We start from the raw sequence: 14,145 nt of genomic DNA on the forward strand, positions 1-14,145 counted from the left end.
ATATATATATATATATGTATGTATGCATCTGTATATGTATATATATATATATATATTATATATATATATATATGTATATATATATATGTATACATATATATGTATATATATATATGTATACATATATATGTATATATATATATGTATACATATATATGTATATATATGTATACATATATATGTATATATATATGTACACAAGTATGTGTGTGTGTATATATGTGTATGTATGTGTATATATATGTATGTATACATGTATGTGTGTGTGTATATATGTGTGTGTATGTATATGTGTATATATATGTATGTATACATGTATATGTGTGTATGTATATGTGTATATATATGTATGTATACATGTATATGTGTGTGTATATATGTATATGTGTATGTATATATGCATACATATGTATGTATATAACATGTGTATGTATATACATATATATGCATTTATATAACATATATGTATGTACATACTTACATATACACATACACACACACACACACACATATATATGTATATATATATATGTGTATGTATATATATATATGTATATATATATATTATATATATATATATATATAATATATATATATATACATACACATATATATATTTATGATATACATATATGAATGATATTCCCTAAATACTTCTAACTGCATTATATATTGAATTTATAACTGAACATTTTACCAATGCTCGAATGAATTAGTTGATTCAAATTAAAACCCCTTTTGTGTAGTTTATCAGCTCAATCTTCATCCAATCTGTGTTCCTCCATATTATGTTGAATAAAGACTTTTTTTTTTCTAACTCTGCCTACTTTTCACACATTCACAGCTCTTTTGATCTGTTTCTCTTTTTTATTTGCCTCAATTCTTCAAATCTGTTTTTCTACATACATGCACATTTACACACAAATTTGCAAACCTGCATTATTTTCTGGAAAAGATATACATACATACCTACACATATAAAGAAGTATGTGTGTGTGTATGTAAAACCCATGCCAAAAACATACAGTAAATAAAGCCCGGTGTAGTCCTCTAGCTTGCAAGCTCTTGTCAGACCATCCATTTCATAGAAAACAGATGTTAAAGGATGATGATGATGATATATATACATATATATCTGTAAATATAATATGTGACAGTTATTCGTACCCAAGATATATATGTTATCCGGATAACTGAAGAGATGGTGGTGTGGATTTCCACCTCAGCATCCGAAACTCAGAGGTTTATCTTGGCTACCGAATAATTGTCACATATTATATTTACAGATAAATTCCTCTATTTACATAATATTGAGGTCTCTTTCTTTCTTCTGTTATCTTACCGTTTTTGCCAGTACATATATATATATATATATATATATATAAATAAATAAACACGTACACATATGCAAATAAATACTAATTAATATAGATATACATGCACATCAAGAATACTTACCCCAGCAAATGTGTTTAGAATGATATACAGGATTTTGGGGCTAAATTTGAAAGTTTGAATAAGAGGAAAAGAAAACATAATATACCATCCAAGAATAAAAACTATCAACTAGATTATGGCTAGGGGGTAACACACCTTTCTGAAAGTAGCTGCCCTCTGCTTCCACCCTGGTCCCAGGAAAGCTCTGGAATGTGGCTCATGTGTTCCTCGCTGTGTCTCTAGGAAGATCTTCAGATATCTCTTTGATCTTGGACACAAGCTCAGCCTTGGTGTTGCAAGTCGAGTGGTTGGTGTCTTTCTCACCACACATAGTAATCTATAGGATTTCATTTGGGGAGATTAGGTGACCAGGAATTAGGGCTGGTGAAGTTGTAGCAATTCTCCAACAACCACTTCTGACTCTTCCTGGAGGAACAGTAAGGAGCTGAACCCTGCTGCCACACATATGGCCTTCCAGCAACAATCCTCACCAGCAGCTTCACCTTGATATCTGAATTGAGCCTAAGGCTTTGTTCAAAGATGTGGGATGGTATAACATATCCCTCACTGGAGGCACAGCCAAACACCATCATATGGCTTGTAGGCAGGCCACCTGTTGTTCTGGGTATTGTGCAACTGGTCCTTAGAGAAATCATTTTCATCTGAGAACCAGATCATTCCCTGTTCAACAGGATGCCTCATCTTATTCAGGAGCTTCTTTAGCTTCATTCAAATGGTTCTCTTTGGCCTTGGCTGTCAGAATTTATCCCTTGCACCTCTTGTATGAGTGGTAGCTCAGGTCTTCATTCGGGACCAGCTTCATGATAGTGACTTCAACACTCATCTTTCACCAAAGCCCAGATTCCCTTGCTTGGATATTCCATCACCTTGTCCTGCAGTTGGATGAATTCAAGCACATGATACAGCCAGAGGACCTGCTGTGTCCCTGCTAACTGCCCACGTCATGTCTTACAGCTTTTACACCGGTTACAGAGCATTGAGCAGCCATCATGACATTGACCTTTTGATACCTTGCACGAATCATCGCGATACAAGAAATTCTTTTCCAGCATGTCAGCTAATTTTTTTCTGAACTATAATCTTTATACTCTCCAACACCATTGACTGTTCACCAGTACATCAAGCTGTTCCTAAAAATAAAAATAAAAGGGGTGGGGCACATAAAAATTGTCAAATTTAACCCAAACACCTTATATAGATAAATGCTTATAGTTAAATTTATATTTAGATTCATGCGCACACAGACATGCACATCCACACATACATGCTTATATGTATATTTCTTAATAACTGCATAAAGACAAACTTGTAAACAACTACATTAAAAAAAGCATAACAAGATTGTGTATGAATATGGATATATGCAGTAAAAGGAGATAACGAGAAATTATTAGGTGATAATAAATTTGATGCTGTTGGATGCTGGCATGTAAGTAAGTTATAAAGACATGCTGAAAAAGTTGTATATGTTTGGTTAAACTAGTATAAATAATGGTCAAGTTGGAATAGTAACATATATATAAATGTGTAAGATGAATTAAAAATTACCTATTGAGGTGTGAAATTGGTTGTAAACATTTGTATGTCTTGAATATTTTATGATGGCAGTAAACAATATTTTCTGAATGTCTGTTGAAAATAGGCACCTTTGCAAGGAGAATTTCCTAGCACACTTAACCCTTTCAGTACCAACCCGGCTGAAACCGGCTCTTGCTTTGAGTGCAAATGTCTTGTTTTCATAAATTTTGAATTAAAATCTTCTACCAAACCTTAGTTACAATTTATGTTCCTAACACTAGTTGAATGATAACTAAGTGATTTTACTAAATTCTTTGTTATATTTAACGTAAGTGAAAGAAACACAGAATATCTCAAAATAAATACAGTAATAAAAGGGTTAAACTTATAGCAGCATCAGATTTAGCCTTAGATATGACTTTCCGTATTGTATTGAATTTTTTCTTTTTCAATGTTTTTGAAATTCCGTATCAAAATAGAAAGCAAGGTGACGTTTTTTCCTATAGGATTTTCGAATGAATTTGATTAAAATTAAACTGAAAATAATTAGCAGAAAGGCCAGTACAAGCATTATATTTTTCATATAACTAACTTTTTTCTCATTAATCAAGAGTAAACTTACTTGGTTTGTAATCTCTAAGAAGCCTGTTATTTACTTTATTTATTTATATATTTATACATTTTGATGAAGTGGTGAAGCACGACCTTTGAACATTAGGCCTCACCAAGGAAATGACTAGCAACCGAGACTTTTGGAAATATGTTGCGCTCGAGAAGACCTGGCAAGCCAAATGAGACCATAACCTGTGGCCTATGCCAGGAGCATAACCAGCCCGCTTATGCATACCTTTTCCTTCTTTGGTCACTAAACTCTGCTTGCAAAAACCTGTTGAGGCAAGTGAAATCAAAATCAAATCAAAATCAATTCGATGACTGGCACCTGTGCTAGCAGGGTGCAAAGAGCACCATACGAGTGTGATCATTGACAGAGCGGCTATTCGAGTATGATCGTTTACAGCGTCGCCTTACTGGCACTTATGCCTGTGCTAGTAGGGTGCCAAGAGCACCATCCGAGCGTGATCGTTGCCAGAGCAGCCAACTGGCTTCCGTACCCGTGGCACGTACAAGGGCACCATTCGAGTGTGATCATTACCAACATCGCTTCACTGGCACCTGTGCCGGTGGCACATGTAAAAAGATTTGAACGAGGTCATTGCCAGTACCGTCTGACTGGCCCCTTTGCCGGTGGTACGTAAAAAGCAGCCACTACACTCTCAGAGTGGTTGGCGTTAGGAAGAGCATCCAGCTGTAGAAACTCTGCCAGATTAAGATTGGAGCCTAATGCAGCCATCTGGTTCACCAGCCCTCAGTCAAAATCGTCCAACTCATGCTAGCATGGAAAGCAAACGTTAAATGATGATGATGATGATGAACTCTTTAACTGATGTAGTGCTTTCTCTATGTAAATCTCCCAATCCTGTTAGAAACTAGAGATTTTGAAGAAACTGCAGTTATTCTAGTATAAAAGTCATGGAAATATAACTATTGCATGAGTTTGGATTAAACATGGTTATTGGATTATTAGTGTACATTGCAAATGTAATTTTTACTGGTTGTTGTTGATTTTTACCTATTGTCATATCACTGTTTCCCAATTACAGGTGGTGTGTTAACATATATGTATAAGATAACAATTCCTGGGCATCGATTTTCTTTCTCAAAGCTGAACTTGTGTTCCAGTAGACTTTTTAACTTTGAAGCTGCACAACTTCCATTAAGAAAACGCATTCCAAGATATGCCCCCATCTTCTCCATTCATGTAATAAAGGTGCTGTTGCCCTGTTGACATGCATACTTTTGGTCTCATCATTTATCCTGCCCAATATTCCTTGAGGAAAAAGTTAAGAAAATATTCAGTGAGTTTTGCTTCTACATTCAAAGGATTTGTAGAGCCCACATCACTAACGAAAGCATTAATGCAATAATCAACTAGATGATCATCCCACTCTTGCTCAGAATCGGCTTTGTTATTACTGCTCATTAAATCCAGATTAAATTCCAATCAGAATCACTGATCTCTGGTGCGTAGAGATGATACTGAAATATCTTGTCCAAACCCAAGCTTTGTCTAATTAAATCATTAATTATATAACTGAATTCTTTAAGGCGGTGAGCTAGCAGAATCATTAGCAGACTGGGAAAAATACTTAGTGGCATTTTGTCTGTCCTTACTTTCTGATCTCAAATCCTGCCAAGGCTGACTTTGCCTTTCATTTTTTTTTTTAGGGGGGGGGGTCATTGAAATAAGTACCAGTAATGCACTGGGGTCAATTTAATTGACTAGCCCCCTCCTCTTAATTTTTAGGCCTTGTGCCTGTTATAGAACAGAATATTACTGAATTCTTTAAGGTGGTGAGCTGGCAGAATTGTTACCATGCTGGAGAAAATGCTTAGTGGCATTTTGTCTCTTATGTTCTGAGTTCAAATTCCACCGAGGTCAACTTTACCTTTCATCCCTCCTGGAATTGATAAAATAAATACCAGCTGAGCAGTGGGGTTGATGTAACCATATTACTCCCTCCCCTGAAATTGCTGACCTTGTGTTAAAATTTGAAATCATTATTATTGATTTCTAACTCACTGCTTCAGGTATTGCTGATCATGATGCCCAAAACCTGAAGCAAGAAAAAAATCTGAAGAAATTCATTGGATAAACAACAAATACAAATACACAAGATGTGAAGAGGATGTCTTTTGATAGAAGAGTGCTTAGTTTCTGTTTCATAGCCCAGAATTGCTGTTTAGTTGTATGGAGTTCAGGATTTGGTGTCGATTGTGCTTATTTGTAGTACAGGACTTTAGGAAGTAAATATTTTTCCAATATGTTTAGAATCAAATTTCTACCATTATTGTCTTTGCTTTTTATCATTTACCTGTGCCAATCATTGGACTGTAGCCCTGCTGGGGCATTGCCTTGAAGGGTTTTAGTCCAACAAATCAATCCCAGTGCTTATTTTAAAACCTGGTGCTTATTCTGTCGGTCACTTTTTGCACACTGATAAGTTATGGGGCCACAAACAAACTAACACCAGTTGTCAAGCAGTGGTGGGAGACAAACATAAATATACACAGACACAAATAAATATATATGACAAGTTTCTTCCAGTTTCCATCTACCAAATCCACTCAGAAGGCTTTGGTCAGCCCAGGGCTATAGTAAAGACACTTGCTTAAGGTGCTACACAGTGGGATTAAACCCAAAACCATGTGTAAAAAAAAAAAAGAAACCAGTTCTGACTGACACCATCATGGAAATTTACTGATAATAATTTTGATTGTGAGAAGTATTTTATATCACAGCTGCAAGATACACACATATAAGGCATTTAAGTTTTCCTATTAATTAGAACTTGTTCTAGTTTAAAACATGTAATATTGATTTTGAATGCTATAACATATTATTTGGACATTTGATAAATCTCAGTGAGAGGATGTCTGAGGTAGAGAAAAATAATAAATTGTAGGAAAACATTTCGACAACTGGCTGTAATCTTGTAGACCAGTTAAATAATAAAATCAGTGATGCACATAAAGATTCAAGATGTTAAGAAGCTTGAGAAAGTTGTGAATGACTATGATTTACATAAAATTAGTGAAGTTGATATAAAAATGTAGAAAGGATGAGAGAAAGTTGTGAACAGACATGAGAAATGAAAAGTGAGGATTTTAGCAAAGAGAAAGTATTATGAAATGTAGCAATAACAACATTGAAAATATTTTGGATGGGAATTACTTCCAAATATAACTTCACATGAGCTAATTTTTTGATATTTGTTACTAATATATGTCGACAGACTATCGTATTAGAATTATAAACTTCAAGTTGTTCTCAGAAAAATAATTCCATAAACTTTGGCATAAGTCATATTATGCAAAGGATATTATCCTTAAAGCTAATACACTGTTGGTAAAGATCAATATTTTCTTTGATGTTCTTTGAGAAGAAAATTATGCAAAGCTTATGTCAAAAGAAAGATGTTACTAATAGCATCAAATTTCTTCACATTGTAGGGTAAATTATAGAGAATTGTATGTATGAAATGTGAAATAGTGAAACAAAAGAAATATTTAGCATTAAAAAAAAAAGATTGTTGTGCTTGTAAATAAAGACCAGAATAAAGAACAAAAACGTGATGAGAATAAACCAGGAAATGACAGTTGCAAAGAGTATTGAATCAATTTGGTTAAATTTCTTTTTCTTAAGCATGGAACTGTCTTGAGAAGAATAGGATTATTTTTTCATTAAACTTAAAGAATGTCATTTATAGATATTTTTATCAATAGGCACAGGCATGGCTGAGTGATAAGAAGCTTGCTTCCCAGCCACATCGTTCTGAGTTCAGTCCCACTGCATGGGACTTCTACTATAGCCTTGGCCAGCCAAAGCCTTGTGAGTGGATTGGTAGATGGAAACTGAAAGAAGCCCATCATGTGTATATATAATGTGTGAGTGTGTGTGTGCTTTTGTCCCCCACTACTTCTTGACAACCAGTGTTAGTGTGTCTAAATCCCCCGTAACTTAGCGGATTGGCAAAAGAGACTGATAGAATAAGTACTAGGCTTAAGGTTGATTTATTCAACTGAAGCCCTTCAAGGCAGTGTCCCAGCATAGCTGCAGTCTAATGACTGAAACAAGTAAAAGACAAGATCGTTGGTAAAATAGTGTTTAGGTAACAATGCAGTTATTACTTTAATGACTTGAATTTCTAATGAACATTTTGGTCAAACTAAAGAGCTGTAAAATAGTGATCACTCATTTATTTTTCAGTTCTTGTGAATCCATCGCCATTCAGCGAGAGGAAGAATTCCTTGGACACTAATGAAGCAAGATTAAGTCTAGATATTGGAATAAAGCTGTTGATCGGACCTGTTTGAACAGAACATTTTATTAGATATGTTAGTGTATATCAACTGTTGTGGGTCAGTTATGATAAAGTTTAACCCTGTAGCATTTTAAATGGCCATATGCAGCACAAATATTCTGTTTCTTTTATGTTCAAACTGACAAGGTTTGGCCTCTCACACCTACCCTATAAAATGAAACAATCACATCCTTGAAATCTTGAAGTTACAAGATAATGCAAGATTAATTCAAAACAATGTAAATGAATAAGCATTACATTTGATAGAGTAATTTGAATGCTAATGAGTTAACCCAAATTCCATGATTCTATATAGTTAAGAAAGTTTTCCATTCTTAGATAATACTGTCATTCTTTTGTTGTCTTTGCCCATGTGGGATTTGAATTCTGAAACTCACGAAGCATCTAATTATATAATGTTCTTAATGCTTATATTAATTATATCAAGACCACTTAATGATGCCAATTTACAAAGCAAAGATATTGACAGTTAAGTCTTTTATCATTTACTGTGTGCATCACTGGTGACAGTTGTCAGACAACTGGCTTTTGGGTTGGCAAGCTAATATACTAATTATTTAGTGAGCTACAGATCTTCACTATTCAGTGAGAAATATGTTTATGTGAATAACATTTGGAGGAAAAGTGCAAATCTTATTTCAAATTAGGCATGGCATCACTCTCATTTTCATGGTAACAAATATGGAGCCTGTGACGACGACGATCGTTTTAATACCTAATTTTCAATGCTTGCATGAATCGAATGGAGTTTATTGAGGTAGATTTTCTTTTGCCAGATGCCCTTCCTGTTGTAAACCTTCATCTATTTCCAAGCGACATAAAATTATCCCATGGCCAGATATGTTGTTGCAGAATATAGGAAATGAAAGGCAGCAAGCTGGCAGAAACGTTAGCATGCCAGGTGAATACTTAGCCGTATTTTGTCTAACTTTACATTCTGAGTTCAAACTCCGCTGAGGTCAACTTTACCTTTCAACCTTTCGTGGTCGATAAATTAAGTACCAATTGTGTACTCTTGTCAATCTAATTGACTGGTCCCCTCCTAAAAATTTCGGGCCTTGTGCCTGGAGCAGAAAAGAATATTGGAAATGAATGACACTGTTTGCATGACGTTGTCACTCATTTACAGCTATCATGTGGTGTCAAAACAAGGAGACATAAACACACACACTCAATCTCACATATAACTCACACACACACACACAATGTGCTTCTTTCAATTTCTGTTTGCTAAATCCACTCACAAGACTTTCGTTGACCTGGAGTGGAGCTATAGTAGAAGACATTTGCTCGAGGTGCGAGATGCTGGAACTGAACCTGAAACCAGCAAACTTTTTTAACCTCACTATTATGGCTTGCACCTCACAACCACAGCTGCACCTGAATTTTTTTTCCTTGAGAAATAAATTTTCAATTAATTTTTTTTTAAACAGAGCATTGAGTTACACTTTAATTCAGATTATGAGTTAACATCTCAGACAACTTAGTTTTTGCAGCTTGATGAAATTTCTTTCTTTACTTTTCTGTTTACCTTTGAAAAAAACCTTTGTCTGTCAAAAACCAGACACCATTAATAATTGTCTTTATATCTGCTCTCACTTGGTTATAAATCATTACCACTTTAGTACTTTGGAAAGTAAAGATATTCCTATCTGTAAACAATAATTGATATTTTACTTTCCAGGATATTCTGTGTGAATAGTTCTGTACACTTTCACACACATAGTTTTAAGCATTGTTATATATATATGTATATATATAAGTATATATAAATATATGTATATGTGTATTTTAATTTCTATCGTTTCAGAGACTTATACTTTATCTTAGTATTGGAGCATTATTGGACTGTGTAGCCTACCTAATGGTAAGTAAAATATAATTATAACTATAACAATTTAGAAGAAATATTTAAAATGAGTAACAAGGGTACCTTTAATACTACCAAAATATATTATTGCAAATATATAAACTCAATGACATAAACATTTCGAAGGGTGAGTGACCATAAAGAGGTTTGGGTCAGTGTAGGTGGAACTTGTGTATCTTGCATTTTATATTTCTATTGTAGTGTAATATTGGTGACTGATTTTACAAAAGCCTGTGATCAGTGAGTTTGCTTACTGTTGCAGTGCTGCTATTTTACTTAAAGTTATTATTGAGACATGAAATGTGGCATGCCCTTTGTTATTCTGATGAATTATTTTGTGTATTTTTTTCTTTTCCTTACTTCTAGATTTGTCAATTATGTCTGATACAAATGTTTGCCAGTTTTCTGCTTCTCTTTGGTATATTCTCTATGTTATTTCCGTGTTTAATTGCTTGCTGTTGAGTTTTATTTCTGTTCTCTGAGGCATTGATGTATTTGAGTTTGGTTATTTCAGTTATGTAATTAGGCTTCTACTTTTTATGTTACTTTGTAAACATCTTTTGGTAACTTCTATAATTATTTTCTTCAATATACGTAATATAGCAGCTTTGTTGGTGACTCTATTGTTGCTAAGTTTTACAAATTGTAATTCTGTCTCTTGGTTGCAAGTTGATTCCTCTAGGCTTTTTTGCACTCTATAAAGTATTCTATAAAATTCTTTATAAAAGTGTTTTTATTTGGTTCACAATGTTTAGGTAAGTATGGTGGTCGTAGAAGTGTTGGAGGGTTGTTTAGTTTGTAAATGTGATGGCTTAAGTATGTGGAGCAGAAAGAGATATCTGAAGAGAAGTCATTGTAGTTAGTCTTTGTGTTCATGAGATGTTGGGAAAAGATGTGAAAAGAGTTTAACTCTTTCAAATTATTGAATTATTCTGTTGAATGTTATGTTTATTTATTCACATTTAAAAATAAATTTAATCATGCATTATCTCATAACTTTGAGATTTCGATGATGTGATTGTTTATTTTTAGAATAACATTATAGGAAGGTGTGAGAAGCTAGTCTGGGATGGTTTGAACATAAAACAGGTAGAATATGTGGGCTGGATATGGCTGGTTTGAATAATAAAAGGTTAATTATGATACTAATCTGTCTCTCTTGTAGTTTATATTATTTATGAACCAGGATGTGCTGTATGTGGTGACATTTCCCATCACTTACAGTTTTACGGGTGTGTTAAGGTGATTAAGATGTTATAACTGTGGTATGTAGTTTGGTGGGTTAGTAAGATTGGTGCTAATATACACAAGTATTACATTAATGCTTCATTCTGCTGAATTTTGTCATGGATACTTGTGTTTTTATGCCTTATTAATATTGTCATTTGTGGTATCTACATTTTGTGATGCATAATTATGTGCTTATCATAAGGCTGCTACACTGAGCTTACTGGGATGAAATTAGGAATTTGAGGGAGCTTGAAGAGGGACTGTAGTGCAACCAAATGTAAATGTTTTGGCTTACAAATATGTTTGTGCTTGTATTGTTGTTGTTCTCTTGTAAGGTAAAAGGGTTTTATTGATTTTTGGCTCTGGTCACCAGCTGTGGTGAGAAGTGATAGAAATGAAGCCCAATTTGAAAGAATCATTGACAACTCTTTACTATACTAAAATGCATAGCTTTATATACTTTGAGTTCCACTGTTAAAACAATTTATAAAAATGTCTATTTTTGAATGCTACATGTTAATTTTTTCTGAATCTCTGATGGGCCATTCAAGAAATATTTTGATAAACAAAAATTCAGCTTGCAATGTGTGTGTGCGTGCTCACTAAAATGCTTGATTGTATTGTGAATGGTATATGTATGTACATGTGGCAGTAGTAGGTTTTAACTGGATAACATTTGCAAAAAGTTTACGGTATGTTTGTGTGTCAGATAGCCTGGCTGGTCATAACAGTTTTGTTTTTTTTGTTTTCATTGTCTGTCAATAGACTCATTTATTGTACTGGTGATATTGGTACTTTCTGCTATTGGTTAGAAGCCAATAGCCAAGGGCTAAAATGTACTCTTGTCTGTTGATGCATTTCTCTTTCAAAAGCTTGGCTCTGGCTGGTTGTGTATGACTTCTTGTTATCTGTTTATATATTTGAAACTAACTGAACGAGTTATCAGTGTAAGGTCAAGAAGTGTTAAACTGACATTTCTGGTTGGTTAAAAGAGGTCAGAAGATACAAAAAATAAAATAACTTACATGTTTCTGAAGTAAAGTATACATTTTGGCACAAGGCCAGCAATTGCAGGAAAGGGGATAAGTTGATTAAATTGACCCCAGTGTTCAACTGGTACTTATTTTACTGGCTCTGACAGGATGAAAGGCAAACTGGATCTCAGCAGAATTTGAACTCAGAGCATAAAGACAGACAAAATGCTGCTAAACATTTTGTCTGGTGTGCTAATAATTCTGCCAGCTGGCTGCCTTAAATTATACATAAATATTGGCACAAGGCCAGCAAATTTGGGATGTGGGGTGTCAATTACATCAACCTCAGTGACCAACTGGTACTTATTTTATTGACAGCAAAAGGATGAAAGGCAAAGTCAACCTCCATAGAATTTGAACTCAGAATATAAAGACAAACGAAATGCCAAAAGCATTTAACCTGGCATGCTAGTGATTCTGCCAGCTCACTGCCTTAAAGTATACATAAATATTACAAACACAAATTGGAGAAAATGCCTAGATTAGCTGTAAATGGACCATACATTCAGGGTTTGAAACTTGGCCAGTTTTCTGTTACAGTAGCTTAATTCCTTGCATTGCCACAATGTAAATGTTCAACATGATGGTACTGTTGTGTTGTAGTATCTTTTATGTTTCAGTCATTAGACTGCAGCCATGCTGGAGCACCACCTTGGAGAACTTTTAGTTGAATGATTTGACCCCAGTACTTTTTTTTTTAAGCCTGTTTCTTATTCTATGGGTTTCTTTTTACTGAATTGATAAGTTACAGGGGTGTAAACAAACCAACACTAGTTGTCAAGCAGTGGTTGGGGACCCACATAGGCACAAAGACACACACACATAAATATATATACACAATAGGCTACTTTCAGTTTCTTTCTACCAAATCCACTCAAGACTTTTGTTTGCCCTAAAGCTATAGTAGAAGACACTTGCTCAAGGTGCCATGCAGTGGGACTGAACTTGGAACTATGTGGTTAGGAAGGAAGCTTCTTACCACACAGCCATATCTGTGCCTATGTTCAACTTTTTTTTATATAATGGCTGTGTGTTGTACCCTAGATACTTCGGTTGTTGCTATGTGTAATTAACATGGACTTTGGTATGTTAGTTGTTTTTGTTGTACTATGTGCAATAGAATCACTGTTGGATATGGTGACTTTAAGAAGGGAATAAAGGCAGTACTTTTTTTTTTCATTGTCATTGTATCTCATGATTCAAGATATGTTTGGGTGAGTGAAATCTTGTTGCTTTGTGTCGTATGTTTGTGTGTGAGTATGATCTGAGTTATAACCTTCTTACATACTTAGTATCTCTTTTATGCAGAACAGCTGCTTTTCTATTTGTTTAGGTTTAGTATTTTCATCTTTCAGCTTTGTATCATCTGAAGAGTGCTCCAAGTATGACCATTCCATCTTTTTAGATGTAATGCAAACACACACGTGCACGTGCACACACACACACACAGAATTGTATGTATGTATGTATGTATACATAAATACATACATACATATATATATATATATATATATATATATATATATATATATATATATATATATATACACACACACACATACACACACACACATACAAAATTGAATATATTAGTGTGTCTTTCTCTTAAGATGTAGGTAGGGAACAGTTTGGCAGATTTGGCTGCTTATTCTAGCAGATCAAGTGACTACATAGAGGTTCCTTTCTTATGAGAGTGATTGTATAGTGAGCCTGTTATGCAGTTATTGGAGGATATTTTTAAGGGTCTGTTCATAAGCATATATATTCCCACTAAAAGGCATCTGAGTTGCATGGACATGACCCATAAAGACTGGAAGATAGTATAATCTGCATAGGAACATTTGTGGATAGAAATATCAGAAAGTAGTTAATTAATGTTTGAAAGATATAACCGGTAACTTTGTTGATAGAATGAATGCTGAAGAGAACCTCATTCATCCACATTGTGATTAAGATATCTGTCAGATATTTCCTATTCAGAAGATATTTGAAAAATGATTTTTCATGGTAGATGAAGAAGAATGCTTTGCTGATGACAAAAGCAACAATTTAATTTTTGTCAAAGTTATCAAAGACAGAGACTCTTGCTGTG

The 14,145-nt window shown here is 34.2% G+C and overlaps 1 protein-coding gene across 1 annotated transcript in view; it reads left to right on the forward strand.

The window, feature by feature from the left end:
• LOC115222207 (cyclic AMP receptor-like protein A) overlaps positions 1-14,145 on the forward strand; it is a 265,857-nt gene that overhangs the window by 158,237 nt on the left and 93,475 nt on the right. Inside the window, exon 4 of the mRNA XM_029792359.2 lies at positions 9,730-9,786. Coding sequence (XP_029648219.1) covers positions 9,730-9,786 — 57 coding nt within the window. The remainder of the gene's footprint in view (positions 1-9,729; positions 9,787-14,145) is intronic.

This window comes from Octopus sinensis, linkage group LG19 (genome assembly GCF_006345805.1).
Source record: "Octopus sinensis linkage group LG19, ASM634580v1, whole genome shotgun sequence".
Taxonomy (NCBI): Eukaryota; Metazoa; Mollusca; class Cephalopoda; order Octopoda; family Octopodidae; genus Octopus; species Octopus sinensis.